The sequence below is a fragment of the Tachysurus vachellii genome, chromosome 15 (assembly GCF_030014155.1).
Source record: "Tachysurus vachellii isolate PV-2020 chromosome 15, HZAU_Pvac_v1, whole genome shotgun sequence".
Classification (NCBI taxonomy): Eukaryota; Metazoa; Chordata; class Actinopteri; order Siluriformes; family Bagridae; genus Tachysurus; species Tachysurus vachellii.
In genome coordinates, this window is record NC_083474.1 from 12,916,154 (window position 1) to 12,941,513 (window position 25,360).

At 38.5% G+C, this 25,360-nt stretch overlaps 1 protein-coding gene across 3 annotated transcripts in view; it reads left to right on the forward strand.

The window, feature by feature from the left end:
• Positions 1 to 1,227: 1,227 nt before the first annotated feature.
• ece2b (endothelin converting enzyme 2b) overlaps positions 1,228 to 25,360 on the forward strand; it is a 41,080-nt gene continuing 16,947 nt past the window's right edge. Inside the window, exons 1-6 of one of the 3 annotated variants that reach the window (XM_060887797.1) lie at positions 1,228 to 1,377; positions 1,481 to 1,630; positions 18,585 to 18,671; positions 21,388 to 21,532; positions 22,632 to 22,847; positions 24,605 to 24,729. In XM_060887797.1, coding sequence (XP_060743780.1) covers positions 1,598 to 1,630; positions 18,585 to 18,671; positions 21,388 to 21,532; positions 22,632 to 22,847; positions 24,605 to 24,729 — 606 coding nt within the window. In that variant the 5' untranslated portion in view covers positions 1,228 to 1,377; positions 1,481 to 1,597. Of the gene's footprint in view, positions 1,378 to 1,480; positions 1,631 to 10,305; positions 10,365 to 17,329; positions 17,439 to 18,584; positions 18,672 to 21,387; positions 21,533 to 22,631; positions 22,848 to 24,604; positions 24,730 to 25,360 lie in introns of those variants that run through there. The other 2 variants (XM_060887799.1, XM_060887798.1) reach the window with 2 other exon arrangements.

A 25,360-nucleotide genomic window follows, 5' to 3' on the forward strand; every position in this document is an offset into this window, starting at 1 on the left:
TGACCAGCTAGAGTATGGTATAAAGGTTATCATGAAGACATCATTTTAGATCACACAGGGTTAGTCAGCAAGAAGTGTTATTTCCTAAAGATTCCCTAAAGATTCTACTTTACTTATTCCGAGTCCAATAAGTTTGACCTTGTTCAGGATGGAAGCCAACTGCAAATGCAAATTAATCTATGTCTTGGTGCAGGTCCAGCTTACCACTCTGCTGTGTGGTGCGGGTGGGAATTATACTGCAGAACTTTATTTAAATAGTAACAAAATTAGTCCTCTCTGTCCTTTTTGAATGTTGGAAATATATATATATATATATATATAAATTTTAACACTACAAAAATGTAATGTGTAATGTGAATAAGCACTTTTGTATGTCCCTCTAGATTTGATTGTCGCTCTAGAAGGGTGTCTGCCAAATGCTGTAAATGTAAATGTAAATAACAGCTTGATTACAGATCACCTGTACAAAGGACAACTGGAACAAATGTCTGGGACATTCTTGCAATGACACGCTTACTGGTGGGGAAAAAAATTGTTAATATGGTTTTGATGGCAATTTCATTTGTATACAGAAAACAGAAACACAATAGAAAAATCAGACGTTGCAAAAACAAAACAAAATATACAAAAACAATATCACTTGATATACCTAATAAGGATAGAGCATCAATAAAGCCAATACAGCAATGTCATAATATAAAGCAATTATGTTGAGCAAGATCTTTTACAAAGGCAAGCTTATCTCTGTGCTCCCCCCCCCCCTCTTTTCAGTCTTAGTCTTATGTCCACACATCTCTGCACTGCTATAGCCTTTATATTTATTCACTGTATTTATGTTTACATATATACCTATATATATTACATGCTGTACATATATGTATATATATACAATGACAATAAAGTTCTATCTATCTATCTATCTATCTATCTATCTATCTATCTATCTATCTGGGAATACTGTATGTCAACAAAATAGTTGTTTTTATTAATAGTAATTTCAGCTTCCTGTTTTCCCGTTAAGATTTATAATGTATTTTTAAATCCATGCCACTTCTTGGTTATTTGAAAAGTGAATTTAGTTTCTACTCTAATATTATGCACTACACAAGGATGGCTGACCTTATACACGTGTTGCATGCTCTGTACACATACGCATGAGAGAGAGGGAGGGGTGTGTGTGAGAGAGAGAGAGAGAGAGAGAGAGAGAGAGAGAGAGAGAGAGAGAGGAGGACAGAGGGAAGAGTCTGCAGGCTGATCGCAGTCTCCTACGGTGTTCGGCGTATGTTGTATGTTACCGAACCGCGCTCAGTGACGGAAGCTGGAGAAGACGCAGACGCAGACGCGCTGGCTCGACGCGTGCTCATTACCTTCCGACAGGTAAACGCTTTGCCTACGCTTGCGTGTAAGCCTCTGACATTGTAATCAGCTGTGTGCGTGTCTGTCGGGGTTTAAATAGAGGGTGCGTGCACGTTTGTTTCAGCTCTGTTGGGAGAGGAGATGGCTTAGGTCGCCAGTCCCACATGCATGCACACAGAGGTGGAGTGAGTGAAGCGCTCGCCTCCTCCTCCTCGCCTCTCCCCGGACCTCAGTCTGCACCATGAGCGTGGCTCTGCAGGATCTGCGGAATAACGTAAGTGCAGAGCGTGTTGCTGTCCAGCTGTTTCCCCTCTGTATCGCCCATCTTTCTTTACTGAACAAAGGAAACGCAGATAGTGACCTTCTCTAGACGATCTGGTGCGTGTAAACATAACAAAAGAAAACAAAAACGCCGTAGAAACGTGCCAGTGTAAATATGCATATTTTTAGTTACGTGCTGGTTGTGTTCTCGCGTCGCAAACACGACAAACGAACGTATAAACTCGATGACTTGTTGCTCGTTAAACGAGTCGCAGCACGTTGGACATACAGCTGCCTGTGTTGTGCTCGCGCGCGATTCTGATTGGCTGTTCAGCACAATACGCCAATTAAAGAGGAAAATAATTGATATATGGTCTCCATGGCGACAATTTACGGGCAAGGTCTGTTAGAACAGACGATTGTTTAAGTCTTTAAATTACCCTTAAATTTATTAGTTTTAATGAATTTGGTCGTTATCTCTTCCTTGCACGTGACCTCTTGTCCTTCTTGTAGATGTAATAATTTATTATAAACATTATAAAAATAATGTTTACATGGCTTCGTAAAACAGAACCTGGCCTGAAGTAGCCTATTTTGTCTACATTATTACTGTGGTCTAATTTTTCTACTGAGCACAATGAGAGAGGGTTATGTTCTTATGATAAAATGCCACCAAGTGCGCATGCGCAGTAGGTAGGCAACACCTCATCAAATTATGACTGATTTTCACCCAATAGATAACAACACTGTTTTAGTTACATATTCTCTGGTTATCCAGTTATATGCCGTATTTATAAACGAATCTTGACTACAGGAATCTTTCCATGCTACAGTGTTAACATTTACTGCTTAATATTATGTTATAGGTAAACAATCGATAACTAATGAACTGACCGGAAGTAAATATGGCGTAAACTTTACCTGTAGCCAATGGCGTACGAACACGTCATACGCACAACTAACATAGTAAGGTGTCCTAGAGAATTTTATCTTTTATTTATTTAATCTTTGGTAATATTTATAAAGGCAAAAGGTTATGAGAGTCAAAAGCATCTGAAAATGTGACTTTTGGGATCTTTGTAATTTAATAACTGAAACGTATGTGTATGTAATTGGTCATTCTATTAGGAATCTTCTTATATTTTTTGTAATCCTTTATTTTTATGTCTTGCCATAACTGATAAGAGTTTAGCATGTTCCATCTTACTGGAACCGAATCTCTGTAATGGCCCTTAATGTTTTTTTTGACCACATTAACATGTTGTGTTTGTCATTTGTATCTAAGAAGCAGATGAATTCATGCAGTAAACCAATTAGCTTAATGTCCATATAGCCAGCAGGGACATTTTGTGCTTCGGTTCATTATCTGCATGAGCAGGATCATTGAGGGGACGGGGACGGTGCTTTGTTACTACTCCGAAGAAAACCAAAGAAATGAAGGCAAAACTGTATGCTTATGCATACAAGTAAATGGGGATGTAAGAGAGCAACTTGTAGTCTGTAATTGTTTCTGCTTTGTTTACTATGTAGGCCTAAATAACAGTCACAAATATAATAGTCATGCATTTCAGTCATAACTGGTTTGATTGAGTCTGTCTAGATTTTAACTCTTAATGGCACTCCAGTAAGAATGTAAATGCTTGAATGCTGGCATTATAACTCATAGGAGTTATGGTAACAAAACAAGTGTAAATTGGTGTACAAAATACAAATGAATTGCACAAATACCATAATCCAAGTGGTCTGATGTACATGTTGCATTCTAGCATGTCAGGTTAGCAAAGCAAGTTAACTGTACTAGCTATGTACACTCACTGTGGCACCAACAATCTCTGCTACTTTTAACCAAACTTTACTGTTTTTGGTGTGTGTGTGTATATGTATGTATTATTTTAGTTTTGCACATGAAATCATTCATGTTTGTTGCTTTACGGTATTTTACCTAATTTACATAGCATTTAATTTAAAATGATGTTTATTATACTTTTGAAATTGTCTCCATTTCTTCAAATTGTACACATGTAGAGAATTCTGGTTGACCTCAAACTGTCACAAATTCTCGTATGTAATTTGAAAAAGGAAGTACTGTAAAGACAGCTGATTAGCCGATAACATTTATTAGACTAGATAAACTTCCTCTTTTCTTTCTTGACCACTTCTTGCTTATTTTGCATTCTCATTTCAGACCCAGTGTTTTTAGATTTAAAACCTACTAAATTCTTTTGTGTGTGTATGTATTGTTATAGGTAGCATTATGTTATGTTATATAGTTATGATCTTATGATAAAATGCCACCAGCATTGAACGATATGAAGATGTGAGAATTTACAGGCTTTCAGAATTAAGTGCGCATGTGCAGTGGGTAGGAAATACCTGATCTCTATCTAATTAATTATATATATATATTATATATATATATATATGGTGGCTTAGTGGTTAGCACGTTCGCCTCACACCTCCAGGGTTGGGATTCCCACCTCCGCCTTGTCTGTGTGTAGAGTTTGCATGTTCTCCCCGTGCCTCGGGGGTCTCCTCCGGATACTCCGGTTTCCTCCCCCGGTCCAAAGACATGCATTGTAGGTTGATTGGCATCTCTGGAATATTGTCCGTAGTGTGTGATTGTGTGTGTGAGTGAATGAGAGTGTGTGTGCCCTGCGATGGGTTGGCACTCCGTCCAGGGTGTATCCTGCCTTGATGCCCGATGACTCCTGAGATAGGCACAGGCTCCCCGTGAATGAATGAATGAATATATTTATATATATATATATATATATATATATATAATATATATATACACACACACACACACAAATACTTATTTCCCTTCACTGCATTCTGTCATCTGTGTTCTTCAAACTCTAGTATTTTAAACAGAAATGTGTGATTTATGCTTTTCTGCTTCCAAATTTGTCCAAGTGATGCAAATTCTGAAAAAAATTCAGACCACATTCAGTGTATGTATTTAGTATGGAAGATAACTCCAGTGTCCTTGGTGTAATATTAAGAGATGATTCAAAATTTCAAGACGTAGAAAGATGAACAGACTTTTTATATAGCTGATATAAGTGATCTCAGAATCAATAAATAAACCAAAAAGTATTTTATTTTATTGAATACAAATTGTAATTATTGGCAAACCCCTGTTTTATAAGTCAAATAAAACTTGACATGCTGTTAGAAATGGGAACACCATTATAGTGGTAAGACATTACACCACTCTGTTATTTAATGTTTTCCTATAACCACATACCTTGAACTTAATATAATATAATTGCTAAAATGGCCTAGTGTGGACCAGTTTGTGTTTGGTGAACTGAAATACTTTTTTAGTGACATTTTTTTAGTAAATAATGCTATATTCTCAGCATAAACCTGTGCTTTCAAGCCATACTGCTGCTGACATTTCAAATGTGCCACCCTTCTGACATGATAACGGCACAAAATGAGTGCATTTATAGATTTATTTAAGCTGCCTGGTCCAGTCTGTCAAAGCATGTCCTTGTGTTTTTGCATTGATGAGTCCTGCATCTACAGCTGCATTGTAGCGCCCACAGCCTGTGGGAGGGGAACTGGCCGAATGGTCTCGGCTGTGCAGCGCTGCTTGGGTGTGGTATTGTGGGAAAGGGAGCTTTCGGAGCTCTCTGGAGGTGGAGTGCTTTTTCACTCCTCGACCTTTGCCTGACCCTGGAGGGCTGCTCAGGGCTTGGGAGAGCTGGTGCATCCTGCCTAAGGGTGTGTGAGTGCAGGGAGAGGGCCACACTTTCCTGTGTGTGTGCGCGCCTGTACATATGTGTGTCCGTTAATAAAAGTCCTCATCGGATGGATTCTGGTCAGCGAGTTTACAGCCTGGGTTCACAGTGAAGTGAGTTCACATTCATGGATGCTATGGATGATGTTTGTGATGCTGAAAGACTTGGGAGAGCAGAAATGTGTGGTATAGGTTACTAACCTTTTAGGTTTTAACACTTTTGGCTTCAAAGGAACTATTGTCTATTTGATAAGGTCAACAGTTTTCCTTTGTGTACTTGTAATGTACTTTGTTTGCGTAATGCACTATACTGTAGCTTATAAGGAGTTAGATTTCGGTTAGAGTGAATTCTAACATGTACATGAGTTTACAGTTGTTGTAAACTGCCATGATTGATGTATTCACACAGAAGTAAAGGACTGGTATGATTATTTATTAACCGTTTATATGACTAAAATATTGTGAAAGGAGTCAATGGTATTAATATTTTTCCCTATTACAGTTTTCACATTCAAACCCTGTACCATTCTTGTTGTATCTTTTTCTGGTGTTATAATTAGGTTTTGGTTCTAAATGATATTTTATCTGGACACACACAATCGTATTTATCACAAACGTCCCATTCCCTGAATGTGGCATTAAAAAAAAATCGAATATTCTATGGATAATGTGGACTTGAGTTTATGACAAGCATCATGTCTCACTCCTTCTTTCCCCAAATTCATTTTCATTGAAACGTCTGTCTATATTGTCACATCCCAGCTTTTCTCTCTGATATTCCTTTAGTGTGGGCTGGATGTTTAGTATTCTGCTAACTCTGTACTGCACCATCTGAGAGGGCCAATGCAAGAGATGGAGAGAACCCACAGGCTCTAAGGATGCATATGGATTCTGTGGAGCATGAAGGATGTATTTGTGATCTTTGGTGAATAGAAATGAAAGTGAGGCGAATCAGAGATTTAAAAAAAAAAAGTTGAAGTAACATTTTGCAGCGATTCAGTGGTGGGCCAGACTTTTTAGGTCAAGGCTTTGTGCATTTCCTATGCCACTCATCTTGATTAGATTTCAACCACTGATAGACCACAAACCTCTCACAGCCAGAAGATTCTCATGTTACATCAGACTAGTTAAAATCAGTGATAAAAGAAAGAAAGCTTGTAATGCATTTTAGGAAGGTAAAGAGCAGAGGTTCTGGCTTGCCTGAAAATTGCTGGCTGAATTTAGGCAAACATTCCCTGCCATTGTACTCATTTGATATTAAAGTTAGCTAGCCATTTCCCTAACCAACAAAAGCAAAGTTACTTATTGTATGAATTCATACTGTTAGTTGAAATAAATGTGATGTTTAAGCTGTTTTCATGCTTGCAGTCAATTATACTGTATATTCAAGCCTTTTAGAAGCCCTGAGGTGTTGATTATCCACATAGAGCGTTCCCACCTTTCCACCTATGAAAAATAGGACATTTACAGCATTTACCAGACACTCTTATCCAGAGTGACTTACATTTTTTTTTATTTTTTATTTCAGTTTATACACCTGAGCAATTGAGGGTTAAGGGCCTTGCTCAGGGGCCCTGCAGTGGCAACTTGGTGTACTGGGATTCGAACCAATGACCTTCCGATCAGTAGTCGAACACCTATATCACACATATAGAAATCCTAAACATACATAGATACATATACAATTTATAATATGAATTTATGCAAAGCCTCTTTGTGCCAATGCCTGTTATTAAAAGTGCTACTTGTGAAAGAGACTGACTAAAAAAATAAAAAATAGATCTGACAAAGAGGGGCACGGTGGCTTAGTGGTTAGCACGTTCGCCTCACACCTCCAGGGTTTGGGGTTCGATTCCTGCCTCCGCCTTGTGTGTATGGAGTTTGCATGTTCTCCCTGTGCCTCGGGGGTTTCCTCCAGGTACTCCGGTTTCCTCCCCCGGTCCAAAGACATGCATGGAAGGTTGATTGGCATCTCTGGAAAATTGTCCGTAGTGTGTGAGTGAATGAGAGTGTGTGTGTGTGTGTGTGTGTGTGTGTCCTGTGATGGGTTGGCACTCCGTCCAGGGTGTATCCTGCCTTGATGCCCAATGACGCCTGAGATAGGCACAGGCTCCCCGTGACCCGAGGTAGTTCGGATAAGCGGTAGAAAATGAGTGAGAGTGAGAGATCTGACAAATTCAAGAGCTGAACCCTTCCAGACTATTACAAAAATATCTGCAGAGAGAATGCAGTTGAATTGAAATTGAGTATGCACACATTGCTTAAAAGGTTCATTCATTCATTCCTGAACGCCAACACTGCAGGAGCAGTAACTTGCATATCTGGAGATCAGGGAAACGTGACTTAAAAAAAAATGTTTAACATCACCTTTATTATTAACTCTGCCATGCTAATATTTGCATTTCTATTAGATTAAAATATAATTTTTTTTTTTTAAACCACAAGGGCCCGTATGCACCCAATATATAATGTAACGTGAGGAAAAGCAACTAAAAATAAGGCATCCTTAGAATGCCTACAGAGATAATGTGTGCTTCAGTGAATGAACACTACAAATTTCTTCCTGTACTAAATTGTTTTGTTGCTTAGAAAGATGGAGAAACTCTCAGACCCATCCATCCTGTACTCAGAAGCTTCAGCTTTTGTTTTCCTTCTGCTATATATCTTTTTTTTTTTTTTTTTTTTTTCCCCGTTTCTTCCTTCCTTCCTTCCCTTTCTCTTCCATCGGATCCTCCCTCCTTCCTTTTCCTAACCATGTGTATTGAGTGTGTTAACCTTGCTACACAAAGAGTGACATCATTCCAGCTCTCAGGGGAGAGGGAGCTTCTCTTATTCTCGCTTGCTCATTGTCCTGTGCATGCTTCTCTCATTTTCTCACACATAATTATTCCCTACTCTGCTGTTATGTTTGATAATGAAGACGGAAAGAATAAGGCAGTATAAAGAATGAATCTCAGTGGTGTAAAGACATGTACGCACAGTGTTAAGAGAGGATAGATGTTTCCATCATCTCATCATTCCTGATGTACCTAACTAGCAGGATTCCTTGTGTCTTTTGACTTATTTTAAACGCATTTTCAGTGCGTGTCAAATATCAAAATGCTTGTGTGTGTTTTTGTGTGTGGAGAATACTTTACATAGTGACTTATTCAAAATGCGCTTGTGTGGTTCTGATTTTTAATCTGCACAAGGGTTTCTGCTGCAGTATTTTCTGTTTGTGAACATTTTATGCACAGCGCAGCAGTTTTCAAACACCTGACTGGCTAGCTGGCTAATTTGCTGTGATCTTGGTACTTATTATGAGTAGTTGCTACTAACACACATGAGCAAAACGTATCTGCGTCTGCGTTACAGCGTCTGCCAAATGCTGTAAATGTAAATGCTGTAAATGTATCAGATCAACATGCACCAGTTAATCAGTAATAATAAATGAATACTTAATAATTGTCGGCGTTAACTGTTAATCACTAGAATGCTAGTCATATTAAAAGAACTTGAGCTACAGATTTAATCTCCCTCTTATAAAACTTATAGTTATCAAATACATGTCTTTATATACAGTGCTGATGTAGTGGTAGTTTAGAAGTTAAAGGATAACATGCTGACACGTTAAATGTGTTTATACTGAAATGTTTGAAGTTCTTAGTATTCACAATAATCCTGTGAGAAGTTAAAGGTTGTGTGTTGACATGATAAAGGTTGATTTTGCTGTTAAAAATAATAGATCAAAAGCTTTTAGCATCAGCCACAAATTTTTATTTATAGATTATTAGCAAGGGCTAATTCTTATTGCCACCATAAAGCCAAGAAGAAGGTTTTAACTAAAAAAAAAAAAGGTCAATTCTGTATTTCAGTATTGTTATAAAATAAAGTTTGGAAGATCAGGATTAATGCATAAATTATTCAGGATGGATTTTCCTATTAAGGATTTCCCATTAAGGCTCTGGGCAAGTAAATCTCAGGATCTGTAGTGTTTTCACTTTCACTTGTAAGTCACTTTGGATAAATATCTACCAAATAAATAAATTGTTTATTTTAATACATTTACATTTGAGGATATAGGACGTATTTTGCATTGTGTATAAAAATCCATTCTATTTAATACTCTGTCAGAAAATGACTAGTTACTGTAAATATATAAGACTAATATCTCTTATGTAATGTTTTGATAAGGAGGAGATGCATGTTGCTGGGTTTTGTTCACCGTGCCTGTTGGTTTGAGGTGCTGAGTGGTTGTGTGAAGTGCGTCCGAGTGTCTAACTGCATTAGGACACATTGGCCAGGCAGTGCTGCTCAGAATGGAGCTTTGTACCTCAACAATGAAGCGTTCTGTTTGGCACACAGTGATGGAAGCCCCCTCTCCTGGCGGCTGTATGCTAGCTCTTCTAGAGCTAACTGGCTGCCTGAATGAAGTCTTTATGAATGCCAGAGGCCCTGAGGAATCATGAAAAGCACTTGCAGTGTATTTATCTGATATGAGTTCTGTACAGTTCAAGGTCAGATCAGTGTCCTCACAGGAGTTTTCTATCAGAACAGTTGAAGTGATGGGGAGCACCAGCTGAGAGTGTGGTCTCACACTCTCATGTACAGGCACATGTTTATACTCTCAGATTCTCTCTCTGTCTCTGGCCTTTTAAGATGAAAGAGATTTTCATCAAATCATAAAGAATGTTTTAGGAGTGATGAAAAAAATACTCTGCTCTTCCCTTTCTAGATTCCTCATTTTGGGTTGAAATATTTTTATAATTTTCTTCTCACTTTACTTTGAATCTCTCTCTCTCTCTCTCTGTGTGTGTGTGTGTTTTTCTGCTTCTCACACACAATTGTCCATTTCTAGCTAGTTCTCTTCCCTGCTTTCCCTCCTCTTAAACCCTCCCTCTGTCCCTTGTCCCTCATTTTTCTCTGAGAGCTTGATGTTTATACTCCCCCTGACCACCAGTAGAGAGAAGATCAGCAGTGCAGTGCAGCTCGTGTGTGTAAACTGCTGATACATTTTGAGGTAAGTACCTGTGGGTGAACTCTTTTCTCCGTTTTCCCCTGTGGCATTTCCACATGTGGTTTGGTACACTGAGGAGAGACTACTGTACTGAATAGTGAGACTGGTTCTCATGCTGTGTTCATGCAAGCAATGAAATGTAGAGATGCTGTAAGGAGTGTGAGAAGGGAATAAATAGCTTTGCTGTAGGTGTGTGTGTCAGAGAGAGAGATGGGGTGTCATTGTCAGCGTGAGGACAGGGGTCACGAATTGACGAAGAGAGGAAAGGGAGATTGCTGAACCCAGACTTCCTTTTTGTGTCAGCACACACAGCACTGGCCAGTACTATGTTGTCCTTTTTCTATTTTTAATCTTTTCTTTTTCTTTGCTTCTTCCTTTATATTTTCTTCTTTTCTTGTTTTACCACCTGCTCCTTTTATTTATTTTTTCTTTCTTTCTTTTTTAATTTTTCAGTTTTCTGTCTTCTTGCTTACTGTTTTCTTTTTTGTTTTCTTTTTTTCATTTCATTCTTTTTTCTTTTCTTGGTTCTTTCCCAATTGTTAAACCTCTGTTGTTTAAACTGCTTGACTTTTTTTTTTTTTTTTTTTAAGAGTCTATATATAAGAGTATAAACAAGTTCCTGCAGTTTATTAACACATCTTTGATAAATGAACTGCCAGCTAATTAATTATTTAGTTTCCCAGATTGCATTGTGTCTTTCACATTAAGTGTGAGTCTGTGTGATTTGTTGGTCAATGATTGAGTCTCTTTGGGCCAATTTCTAAGATGTTTCTCAGCCTGGTTTTGGCTCAGCACAGCAAAATGATGTCTTTCTACACTGTGTACAGGTATGTTTATTTTGTGTGTGTTTGGGTGGATGGGGGCCTGAGGGGTAGAAGGTAGGAGGGTGGGATGAGAGAGAGAAGAGCTTGCAAAGTCTTGACCATACAACTAGAGAGTTATTCAGTCCCACTGTCTGAAGGCGTGAAAAAAAACTCATTTAGCATTAAAATGTGCGTGTGGAGTTATTTGGCAATTCTTTGATGCAGATGCTACATAATGGTGTTAAGGTAACTGATTAGGGTCTGTGTGAATTTACAATTAAGGCATTTGTCCAGTGTGATTTCACTCCATTTCCAGCTTCATCTAGTCAGTGACCCAGGATCTCTTGCATCTAAGTAAGAATAATACCACTGGATCAATAAGATGTGAGTTTGCAGTGCTGTGTACTCTCTATGACTGTTGCGCATTGTACAAGAATGTAAAAGTTGAGATCGGTGGTTTTACATTGAATAACAGGATATACTCACTTGCAGAGTGTTTAGTGCAATTCGACCAAAAGCGGTTAGCAAAAAACTTCTGGCAGTGCCACCAGTAGCAGAGCAACATACAATTATAGAAAACTCGCATCTACACAGCACAGGCTGAATAAGCAGTCATGTATACTGTACTGACTTGCTATGTTAATGACATTACCAGCCTATGTGCTTGTCCCCTTGTTCTGTGTAGTCCTCTTTTACACAGCCATGAACGTCTCCATGCCCGTCCTTGTAAAATGTGATTTTCTATAAGCATAACTATTACACTGAGGGCTTGTTTCTGTTTGTGTGAATGCATGTAAGCAGGATGTAGTAATTCTCTTTAATCGCAGGTGTATCTTTTAGTATCATTGTCATCATATAGTTCTCACTCACTCACTCATTTTCTACCGCTTTATCCGAACTACCTCAGGTCACGGGGAGCCTGTGTCTATCTCAGGCGTCATTGGGCATCAAGGCAGGATACACCCTGGACGGAGTGCCATACACACTCTCATTCACTCACACAATCACACACTACGGACAATTTTCCAGAGATGCCAATCAACCTACCATGCATGTCTTTGGACCGGGGGAGGAAACCGGAGTACCCGGAGGAACCCCCGAGGCACGGGGAGAACATGCAAACTCCATACACACAAGGCGGTGGCAGGAATCGAACCCTCAACCCTGGAGGTGTGAGGCAAACGTGCTAACCACTAAGCCACCGTGCCCCCACATCATATAATTTAAAATGGAAAATCCTTTATCGCAGTCTGTTCTAGAATTCAGCCAAGATTTTAGTGGGATCATATCATACGGTCTGACAAGTAATATTCTTAAAAGAATTCTAAAAGCACACAGTGTAAACCAAGCTTAAGTGTAGATATGTTCATGAGCAATGTCTGTTGAGGTACTTGACTTGCATGAGGATTCTAGACCTGGACTCTTTGTCTTTCTCTTCTACCTATATAATTGGCTCATGACTCTTCCTCATCCTCACAGCCTTCAGCTCATTTCTGTCTCTTGGTATTCTTGAAGCAGCCTTCAATCCCTGTGGCTGAGTTTTGATTTGTTTTGGTGTGTGAAGTTTATCTGGGTGGTTTGCCACTCTGCAGCATTCAGAGATGTGAATGCATATGTGAGCGCTGGTGGTGGGGCAGTGTAGATGTTCTCAAGGTGCTGGAGTTCAGGGTATTCGTAACATCTTGGGCAGAGGTTGGACTATGCCAGCCTGCCCCCGACAAAGGGCTTCCTTTTAAAAACACTCCTCAGGAAACCACTTCAAACAATCACATTCCGCACAGAGAAAGTCCTGCACCACTCCTGGAACTTGGGAAAACCTCTCCCTTCCCTTTGCAAGGAAAGACTCCCCCTCAATCTCTCTCTCTCTCCTTTACGGTTTTCTGTTCTTCTCTACAAGTAAGCCAATTAAAGCCGGGTGAGAAAGCAACAGTAACTTGAGGCATGAGAAAGCTTTCATAACTATAGTGGCATAGTTTCATAACTAAGTTCAATAGTTAATTTATTTATTAGCTTTGCTAAAAATTAAAGAATTAATTTTATTGAGCCACGGATTAGACCCAGAAATGGTCCCTGGTTCGATCCTAAGCTATTTTTACTGTTTTTCTGGAGTTTCAGAGTTTGTACGTTTCTTCTGAAGTTCATGTTCGTCCGACCTCACATGCTACTAGGTGGCATGATTATGTTCAGTGTTGATGTTATTCTGTATGTGTGTGGTTTTAAACTTGTTTTAAATCATAAAACAACTTATGTTTAGGAAAAATGAACACACCTTGAAAATTCTGTCAAGGCTAAATACCTATAATAGCCTAAAATAGCTATGAGGCTCTACAAAAAAATGGGAACAATCTGGACATCTGTGTTTGTCAGCAATCTGTGAAGTGTAATGTATATTTTCTTTTGTAGGTTTAATAAACTGATATGTCCCTGTGATTGCTCTGAAGCAAATACATGCAGCCGTGTTGATTCAATGTCAGTCGTTGATCTCTGAGAATCTCTAATCATCTTGACTTAATGAGTAGGAATTAAGGAGTTAATGAGTTTTCTTTGTTTTTTCCAGGTTAGACGTAGAGACATGACAAATGCAACACAAGTTTCTGTCTCACCCCTTCATTCTTCCTGATCGGCTTTCTGCACCCACCTTCTCGCAGTCTCCTCTGTACAGCTTTTTATCAGATCCTCTTCAGGGGGTCTGGCTACAGTTCTCCCCTACTAATCTAGCTCTGTTTGTGCTACCAGTGAACTGTCTGCACTCACAGAATACTCTTACACAAGCCTGCTTAGGGTTGCTTTTTTACTTAGTGGGTTTCTATCAGCTACATTCTCTTGTATGTTCTCTTTCTTTAACAGTCATTGTGAGCGCATTTGAAGAAGAGCTTATTAAGACCTCCATCTGATTTAGACAAAACACTGAAGCTAAATGCTGTTCACATGCCTTTAACTGTGGACCAGCAGATCTTGAAGGGCCCTCACCCTTTGCCTCCAGCTCACTGACGTGCATGCGCTGACGTCAAAGCCTCAAATGGACCTTTATGAATTCTAATTGCAGCTCATTACTGACCCACATGTGATGGGAAGTGTTCTGTCTCCCTCTCTCTCGCTCCCTCTCTCTCGCTCTCTCTCTCTCTCTGACTCGGCACTGCTGCACTCCCACAGTCCTTGTCATCTGTTTAGTATTTACAGTCCTCTGACGCAGTTTAATGGTTTGTTCTTCCCATAAGGGGGGAGCACACACTCGTCTGTTTCTGCACAAGCAAGCTCACAGAACCAACAGACCCAACCACAGCTGTTCATCCAGCGTCTGGTTGCACGAGGGAAGACTCTGAACACATTGCTTTAATTTGCGATGGCCTGGCTTGCATAACGTTGGGGTTGGAGGATGGGGGTGTTGTTTTGTGGGGGAGGGGCGTTCCTTGTTGCTGTGGCAACCATGGGCATGCGCTCAGTGAGAGCACGGGGAGGAGAGACTGCTCTTTTTGTCAGCTTTTCCTCTCTGCTGCAGTCTGATGTTAGTCAAAACAAAACGATAAGAGAAAAGATGTTCTTTGATGAAGTATAGTATTTGAAGTTAGAAGTCATAGCAGCTGATTTGTACAAAAAACTGTTTTGGAGCAAATATTTTCTTCTGAGCTGTTGTTTTATCAAACAAAACACTCTAAATTAATATATTTTTCATTAATAATGTCAATCAATTAATATAACATTGTATGTAAAATAAATAAATAAATTTTTACCACCCCTCACCAAATGACATGAAAAATAAATAAACTATAACTATAGCAAACTCAAAACAACAACAAAAATGTGTTGCTCCATATTTGATGAATTTGTAGAACAGAAAAAAGGAGGAATTGTGGCATGTCCAGAAGTTTCTCTCAGAGAGAGAAAAACAGTGAGGTTGGTGAGGGACAACTGTTTGAATTTTTTTTTTAAGATATTCAGAGAGAAATTTATGTTTAATGAAAAAAATCATTTATTGTATTTAGAGTGGTGTAAGAGGAATAAAACACATTGGGATATGATTTAAAAGGAACCTTGAGAAACCATGAACCTTGTGGGTGGTAATAGAAACTTTGTCAGAATGTACCCACTACCATCAGACGACAGCACATCACACGGTTTGATTCGTTACTCATTATTTTCTCAATATTGCCCATTCAGTAACTGCATCACTTGCGAAATGCAAAATCAAGTTTGGTTAAATTACACCATCTAAAATGTATTAAAACATTTTACTCAAATACAAGCTGTAGTAATGGCCAAAATTTGGGAGTAAAATAGCAACTTGTGTTGTACAAAGTGTCATGTTGTAGTGTCAGCAGAATGGTTGCAGCTGTAGAGAAAAGTATAATACGGTGGGGACAGTTCTCAGAGAAGCACAGAGTTTACACAAAACTGTCTGCAATATAAACTATTTATGTATGGCTGTAAGTGCCAGTGCTCTGAATGGTGTCTAAGGTTTCAGTGTGTTTTGTGTTTAGTGCATTGTTAATGGAAGGGAAAAGTCAGTGGAAGTAGGTCTGTTGAATTCAGGTTTGTTTGTGGATACAGCACACTTAAAATAAGCCATCTTTTAGCATTGAGACAGCAGTTCCGGGAGAAATAGATTTCTGGTACATGGTGGTCTTCAACGCCTTAATGTTTTGTCTTTTTTTTTTTTTTTTTTTTTTTTTAACTGAAAAAAAAACTATATATCAAATGAAGACAAGTTTACAATTACTGCAAACAGTTTTATGCGGGTTGTGTAAATGGTCCACTGACCAGAGCTTTTAACTCAAGTACATGTCTGAGAAAGTTTCGGCATCAGACTTCAGACTTCATAAAAGAAAGTAAGAAAAACATTAGAATACAATTTCTGGTAAATGGAAGCTACAGTATGAACGTTACATGGTGCGTTCTTGATATGTGAATAAAATTGCCTCAGGAGAGGCTTTATATCACTGTTCTAACATTTTAAAAGCATTTTGTATGCTAAATTGGTGCAGAAGTAAGTTACAATAATCTCTTTAGTCTTTTTTTTTTTTTTTTTTTTTTTTTTTACCCAGCACATTTCTTTTGTATTTTTTTCTTGCAAGGTCATTTTTGTCCATCTTTTTCTGCCTTTACATTTTTTAAGCAAACGTTTTTTTTTGGTAAACGGTTTTTTGGTAAACGGTTCCATCGAACAGAAGTGGTTAGATAAGAAAGCGAGAGCAGAAGGAAAACTCAGAGAGACAAATTCAAAGGCAGGAGTATAGGAAAGTAAGGGAGAGATGTGGGTTTAGATAATTTACATAAAGGTGTATTTTACAGTATAATTGACTTTTTTTTTTTTTTTTTTTTTTTTTAAACAATCTTTATTTCCAAACAGGAAGTGAGTTCCATAAATTAACCTGTTGTGCTGAACTCTTTGACCAAAAGAAATTTCACTATAGGAAACCTTGTAAAATAACTTTTTTCCCATCACAGAGAGCTTATGGCATTTGAGTCAATATTTAACATTTACAGGTTCACTGAAGCTTGAGTGTCTCTGTTGAGTGAATTTGATTACAGTTTGCTCTGGGCCATGATGTCACACATCACTTCAGTGAGAGGAAATTATTGAGTTCATGTAGACATTTGACTCCAAATTAAATGAATTGTGTGTGTAACCTTTTAACCCTAGTCAGTGGGTGTTTCACAGAATACCTTTTAAAAGAAATATTTACTAAACAGGAAGCGATTATTGAGTCACACAAGCTTTCACTCTTGGGACACAGAGAAGAGGAAATTGAGGGAAGGGGGGGTGACTTGAAAAGAGTAAATGTCAAGAGAGAAAGCAATGAACAAAGATAAAGTACCAAGAGGGCTTTGAAATGTGAGGAAACACATAAGTATATTGGTTTGTAGAAGGGATTTTATTTATTTATTTATTTTGTCCAGTCACTCCATAATGTGTTCGTCAGCACAATGTGAATTCTCCTTTCACATGCAGTCAATACTCAATATGAGGCAACACTGGGACTTACCATTATGTCTCATTAAGTGTTTAACACAAATGCTGTTTTATGACTTTTGCCCAAACAAATATCTCTAACATGTTCAGTGGACTGTCTATAAATTTGACCATTTCTACTGAAACAGGAGGAGAGGTGTCTTTTGAGGAAGTGTGCTTTTTCTACTCTGCTCATTACCAGAGTATCTCCCCCATATCTCTGTGCTATTTGGTTTGTTCCACAAACATGCTGGGTACAAGGGGGGGAAGGACACTTCTGGTTTTTGCTGTCAGTTAACTGTTTTGGACTGAGATGTGTGAATGGTAAGTAAGAAAACAATAGCTGAAACATATTCAGTCATCAAATTATTTATATCTATTTAACTTGTTTACTTGTTCACGTCTACGAAGGAGAAACTAGTGTTTTACGTGCAGAATTGGACAGATGCCGTTACTGGTATTCTTCCATTTTAAATACAGAATGTGTAAGACATCATATGAACACACACACACGTACACAAATCCTGTCAAATGATTTAAATGAAAACGCTGTGTGAAACGGATGTAAAAGTGACTTTAATGCTTGTTTTTAGAAAGTGTGTTTGCTCCTTTCTCCACCAGTCCGGTGTTTACACTCAATGGATAGATTAAATTCTCTTGGGGCTCAAATTAAAACAGTTTCCATAATTCTTGGCCTCAGAGGCGACTTATTTTTCAGCTGTGTTGGAACAGATGAAGGAGCAATGTTTACTTGCATTCCTTAGTCTTTTTCCCTTTACTTTTGTCTGACCTAGCCTGAGGACAGAACTGAATCATGTTCCTTGACTTGTTTTAAATGTTCATTGGTTAGATTTTAGGCTCTTGTGTTTACATGTGAGCTACAACGTGAGAGAGGTGCAGAGACGCAGTCAGTAGCTGTGCCTGAGGCTTCTGTCTGTGTGGAGTTTCATATGTTCTCATGTTTCAGAGGGATTTATTCCATTTTTCTCCAGCTTTTTCCCATCTATAAAAAAAATTAAGTATTTGGGTGTTTGGCTATGATAAGTTGCTTGTAGTGTGAATGTGTGTATGCATTGTCCTGCTATGGATTTGCATTCCATCCTTCTCTTCTTGGATCCGGAAACACCACATCCCTGACCAGGGTGAAGTGCATATTGAATGAATGAATAAAGTATACTGCTTGACACCACTTCATACTCATGCCCATATACACAAAGCCCCAGCTAGCATATCTGTCTAAGAGAAAAGTAGCTAATACAGTGTTTTATCCCCTTCATGGTCATCAGGTTTCTCCTTCGTGAAAAAGACTGTTTCAATATTTTTGTTTTATATTTTTTTAAATATTTATGCATGTTTTCAGGAAAAAATTAATATTGAGCATTGCACCTTAAAAAATTATCATTGTCATATTCTTGTAGTGAGTAGTGCAAAATTGCCATTTCTCATTGCTTACTGTGTTTCTCTCTTTAGATGTCCAACTACAAGCGTGCGACTTTTGAGGAGGAAGAGGGGTCAGACATTCCAGCTGATGGAGCCATTTCTCCTGACAGTGTGGAGGTCAGTTAATGGACAGGGGTAGTAGAGTCAAAGGATGTTCCTGAATTTAGTGTGATATGTCCCAGGAAGACAACCAATGTGTCACCAGTATTAATCTTTATAATTGAACACATTTTGGATGGATATCCAAATTTATTCGGTTGTTAACATTATTCATAGGTCATTGGACTAAAGTTATTGTCCTCTGTGTCAACTTTATCTTCATGCTTTGTGGATAGCAACAATAGCGCCCAAACTGTATGGGTATTATGTTGGTAAAGGATCAGACCAGTGACTAACCTGTCACAAGGATGCTGCAGATTTAGTGTTAATTTCCACTTCTGCAAACAGATATAACAAGAAATGTTACTAATTGCAGAAGCGGAAACCGTTGCGAGCAGAAACTAGACTCTGTATGGTCTGCTTGTTTGTCTTATTTGGAACAGGCACCTCATTGTAAGCCTTGGATAGCTCAAATGATTAGCAGGAATGGATTCTGAGCAACAAGCCAAGAACACAATTGAGCACTCTCACTCATTCCCAGCACTGACTCGGTATGTAATGCTTTGTTTTTTGTTTTTAAATTTCAAAAAATAGCTGAGCAGTTTGCAATCCAGATCATTTGGCAGCTGCTGTTGAGTTTCATTGCAGAATTTGTGGAATTTTCAACTTGGATATTTTATTATTAGTAAGTAATGAATTCTTGGAAAAAATCCTGTCTGTTTTTGGAATTGGAGGAAATCAAAAATGTATATTTAGGCTAGGAGCAAGAATTCCTTTACAACATACTGGCACAAAGAAAGTTGCAAATAACTTCCAAAACCTAAGGGCTTTACTGTTCACAACTGAAATCCCAATAGAGCGATCAGAGACTTGAATGTCTCCTCTCACAGCACTAAAATCATAATTCCACTCCAAATTTTCATGACACAATAGATAGAAATTTTTTAAAGGAAGAGTATCTAGGGAGAAACCTTACCTTACTGATATTTCAGGGTGACCTGGGACCATTATTTGTGGTTAAAGACCAAGTACTGCGATGTACAACACGCTTAGAGACATACATAGTGACATACTACAAGTAAAGCCATTTCTACCAAAATTAATGAAGAACACACAAGTTAGCATGTGGGGAGCACATAGGAAAGATGGATGAACTGGTATTTTTAATATCTGAAGGTACCAAGGTAGTGCTGGCTTGTTGTTTCCCAGGTTTCTGGTTTGGGAGAGTACTTTTATTTTTTAAAGGTTATATTATTAAGTGTTGATCTCCACACTAGATCAGAAAAGAGAAAACAGTGCTGAAATTCTGATATAATCTTAAAAAAACCTTCTGTTGAGATTACACTTTTTTTTTTTTTTTTTTTTTTGTACTTATTTGGGAAATGTTTGAGTAGCTATGCCTGATGGAACGATGGATATCACCATGTCTTATTGTGCGGCGTCATGGTTCTGTTCTGCATCTGAGAATTGATTACACCCTTGTACTATATTTGAAGTGATAGCACTTTTGAGGTACTATGAAAGGCAACAGCCAAATGCTGTTTGTCATTACTTTGGCCAGCCAGGTTTTAAGAAAAGGGGACAATTATATTTCCACACTAGGCTGTTGGGTGTTGCGCAGTCCCACAGCATCTGGAAAGCATCTGTAGATGCTGTTGTACAGTATAAAGCTATTTTGCTTTATCTTTTGGCTCCAAATGTCATTTGCATGTTTGTTGTTTGAGTTCACTTTTAGAACAAATGTAATGAATAGTAAAATAATATGCAGCAGTATTAGATTGAGGAAAAGTTCTTAAATGCAATTTCTGTGATGAGCTGAATTAAAGTGTTAGTGGGTTCTTTAAATATCAGGCACAAGCTTTTAAGCTACAGCCATTTGTATATTGTTCTGTGTGTGTGTTCTGTGTGTGCTCTGTGTTCTGTGTGTGCTCTGTGTTCTGTGTGTGCTCTGTGTTCTGTGTGTGCTCTGTGTTCTGTGTGTGCTCTGTGTTCTGTGTGTGCTCTGTGTGTGTGTGAGTGTGTTCTGTGTGTGTGTGTGTGTGTGTGCGCTCTGTGTGTGTGTGTGTGTGCGCTCTGTGTGTGTGTGTGTGTGCGCTCTGTGTGTGTGTGTGTGTGCGCTCTGTGTGTGTGTGCGTGCGCGCTGTGTGTGTGTGTGCGTGCGCTCTGTGTGTGTGTGTGTGTGTGTGTGTGCGCTCTGTGTGTGTGTGTGTGTGTGTGTGCGCTCTGTGTGTGTGTGTGTGTGTGTGTGCGCTCTGTGTGTGTGTGTGTGCGCTCTGTGTGTGTGTGCTCTGTGTGTGTACCCTGGGCAAGAAGTTGAAAAAGAACTGAAAACCAGTTTAGCTGAAAATCTTAGATCACTTTTGGGAATCTCTGGACAGTCATTGAAAATTTTACTTTATCTATGAAACACACATCTACTCAAAATCATTAGTCTCCCAGAGTAAGTCCTCTGTAGCTAGACTGTAATGTTACTCAAATGTTGGTTACTTGTGCAATACAGTAAAATGGTATACTTACCTGAAGGTTTTGTTCATCACAGCACCTGTAGTAACTACAGATGTGTTTAATGGAGATTAAATTTTGAATATATAAAGTAATAGAGATTATTAAGTGATTGGTGGATAGAACTTTCACCAAACAGCTCTGGGCGCTTTGGCAAGGGTGTTTATGTCCACTCTGGGACTTATTCATTTGATCCTTGAAAATGCTTTACTAATGAACATTTGTGTCTCAGGTGGGTTTCCGGAAAGGTGGTATCCAGTTGTGTGGTGGATTAGGACGGAGGACTCAGCTGGAGATTGTGTTGGCTGCTTTACTTGTGGCCTCTCTCTTATCACTTTTTGCATGTGCTGTTACCCTGGGAGTTCATTACAAAAATGGTAAGCCAATCACATGTACATCTTTTCTGTGTTCTGTGTGTGTGTGTGTGTGTGTGTGTGTGTGTGTTTGGGCGTGGGGGGGTTGCTGTTGGCAGTATTTTTGGTCTCTTCTTGTAGTTTGTTTAATATTTTGCACAGGCTGATTTTTTTTTTTAATTAGGTTGCAGTTTTATTTCAGTAAATGCTACCCACAGATACATGGAGTTATAATCATCATCATGATTATATGATGGTGAGCCAAAAAAGTAAAGCATTCAGCAGGGTGTCTAGAAGACATTCCAAGAAAAGACCTAAGCTGCGATATTTATTTATTCTTTTTTGTTTGTTTTTGTTTGTAGAAGGTTTTTTGGAACTAGCGTATTTATTTATTTTTTTTTATAGTTTTTGAAACTCTAAAATTCTGGACTTTGAGACTGCACTCGCCAACATCACTGTGCCCCAGGACGAGCGCAGGGATGAGGAGAAAATCTATCACAAAATCACAGTTGCTGATTTAATTTTAGCATTATTTATGCATATATGTAATTTGGTTATTCTTATTTTATATACAGTGAGTCATCCTTATTTCCATCCTTTTCATCGAAACAAAAGAATATACATCTGTCATGTTTGTGTTCGTATTATGTAACGATATAATGTGATGGCCAAACATTTTTGCTAGCCTTGGCGTGTGCTCTGTCCAAGACTCTGAAGTCATGTAAGTACCTTAAGGTGCTTCGTGTTTGCAAATGCACTTATTACTCAATGAAAGCACAAAAAAGTAGACCTTATTTCTTTTAATTGAAATTTTTTTTTGTTTTGATAGTATGTTCTGATTTGGTGCATTTTTATATCTTACTTATTTTAACATATTATTTGCATAATTGTATGTTTCCTTTTTCTTCTGTGAAGCTCTTTGAGATGCTACTTTTAAAGGTGCTATAAAAAATAGTTGTTGTTGTTGTTATTATTATTATTATTATTATTATTATTATTATTATTATTATTATAGACTAAAAAAATGAAAGTTGCCACAATAATACGTTGCCATCACATGATTATGACTTTCATTACTAGTGTTTTTGATCTCAGCAGCACTTGTGCTCAACCTCTCTCACAGATCCATCATGTAGCCTGTGTCTGACGGAGGCGTGTGTGACAGTGGCCAGTAAGATCGTGGAATCTCTGGATCGCACAGTAGACCCATGTCAGGATTTCTACCAGTATGCATGCGGTGGCTGGATTCGCAAAAACCCTCTTCCTGATGGGCGCTCACGTTGGAGCACCTTCAACAGCATCTGGGACCAGAACCAGGCCATGCTCAAACATCTACTGGGTGAGAGAGAGTAGAGTTACATTCTCCACACATTAACATATTCTGTTGCTCTGCTTTAATATATATATATATATATATATATATATATATATATGTATATGTATGTATGTGTATATATAATTTTTTTTTATCATACTGCCATGTATGCTTTTGTAAATACACTTCTTTCTGTAGTTTACACTCATTTCATCCATCTCCATTTAGCTGTTGTAATGCTGCTTTGATGACGTGGTATTAGAGCTGTGAAGTATATAATCTTGGCTTTAAAGCATGCTGAGGGAAAGTAAATGCTTCAGTAAACAGTAGATAAGCAGAGTATCCCCACAGCACAATTGTAGAAATGCATTATATGATTTGTGCTTTGCTAAGAAAGAGTCATGTGGCTGCTTTGTGCTGATGCACCTGGTTCAATGCATGTATTTTTGTTAGTCAGATAACAGAAGACAAATATTGTGTATGCTGCAACTGCAGCGTTGAATTGCACGCCGCATGTATGGCAGAATGCCAACCTTGGGGATCATTCACCCTCTCTTTATTTCCTCCCATCCTCTTTGGTCCCTCTGGCTCGCCTTCATTGGGCTGTACCTGCTGACCGGTAATTGGTCTGGCACTGTGCGCCTGTGAATTTATTAGTGGAATATTCCACCTTGTGTGTCTTAATGTGATTATGTGAGAGGAGGGAAGACAGATGAGAGCTGAAAGGAACAATTCCTCATGGCTGTGCACGTGATGTCCCTGCATTCACCCCACCTCCTGTAAGAACATGAATTATGCTGGCTATAAAACATGCACACAAGAACACTAAGGTCATTTCTGCTCTCACCATCAAATAAAGACATTATCATGAAAAAACCTCTTAGAAGACAAGAAACAGTGTTGGTGCTGACAGGGGCTGTGCTGTATTCTTTACTGGAATGAGGTTAGCACTGACATGGATGGTGTTTTTCCCAGTTATACGTCTCTGATTACACATGAGATTTGTTGACACCAGGACTGAACAAGCACAGAAACGTCTCTTTAGTTAAACGTTGCATCTGTTAGTGGAACTGCGGCACTTGTCTAGAGCATTTTTAAAAGGTAGTGCTCCTGAGTGGTGCAACAGAAAAGCATGTCTGATTGTCTGTTCATCACAAGAACAGTTGCTGAAAATGTCACAGCCATCTTTGTCCATGTCCAAGTATACTGTCTTTCTTTGTATACCGTCTTTCTCTGCATCTTTCCATTGCATGCGTGCGTGTGTGTGCGCGCATATATACACACACAGAAGCAATGAAAAGAGTTCATGATAATTGGTCATGATAAAATTAGTGAGAAAACTGGGGGGATACAAAAATTTCTCCACAGAGAATTATTCGCGGATCTTACTACCTAGAGGAGAGCACCAGTGGAAAGTCCCATGACCCTTTGCAAATGCTTCTTCCTAATGGCACCATGCTTATGTGCCTTATGTATCTCCTGCTGGACCTTTAATCACCCTCTTTATAAGGCTCTAAGGCTGTAACAAGCTGCAATCATTGTCTTATTAACTCAAAGAGAAATTGAGAGAATGACTTTCTATAAATGCCATAACAGTAAGAGATAACAGAAACAATTTTTTATGCAGGTTCCACATATGTAACTATAAAATGAAAAAAAAAAAAAAAATACAATAAATAGCCTAAGGGCAGTTATTGTACTCTATCAATATTTTTTCCTGTGTGCAACATTTGCAACAAAGCAGCTGTACAAATAACCTCTGTCTCCTTTTCTGCCTCCAGAGAACGGCACCTTTAACTCTAGTAGTGAAGCAGAGAAAAAAGCTCAGTTCTACTACTTGTCCTGTCTGAATGAGCAGCGAATTGAGGAGTTGGGAGCCCAGCCACTCATCGACCTCATCACGAAGGTAGGATTTCCTCATTTCCTTTTTTTCTTGTATTCCCTGGTGACCTGGCAATAGACATATTTATTGTTACAAGCCAAGCCTCATTTCACTAATAAAAGAACAACACACAGTGGCACTGATGTCAAACACCACTTATAATGGCTTTTTTTTCCCCTTGTGGTTGACAAACCACATATTTGTACAAAAGTAAAACTAATTCAAATTCTGTTTCTATACTTGAGAAACCGTCCTGGATACAGGAACTTCGTACAATAAATCACTTAAACGGCAAATGTGTTTTATATTAATGTGCAACGGATTTAGACATAATATGCTGCATGGAAGTAATTCTGCCAAGACATTTATTCTATTCTGACTGAGAGAACACTTCTGCCCTCGGTAAAACATTTGCTTTAGTACTTCTCCAACTTCATGCATTGCGTTTGTCAGATGCTGCTGGCGTGGGCTCTTGTCAGCTGACTTTTCTTTCAACACTGAAGATTCTCCTCAAGAAAGAGATATGATTGCTTTCATGTGCATCAATCTGCTAAAAATGTGCTCAAGGAGTTAATTAGCTTCGCCCAAATGGTACTTCATGTGTATCGTAATTAGCAGATAATCCGAAAGCAAGATTAGCTACAGCTGTTTTTAT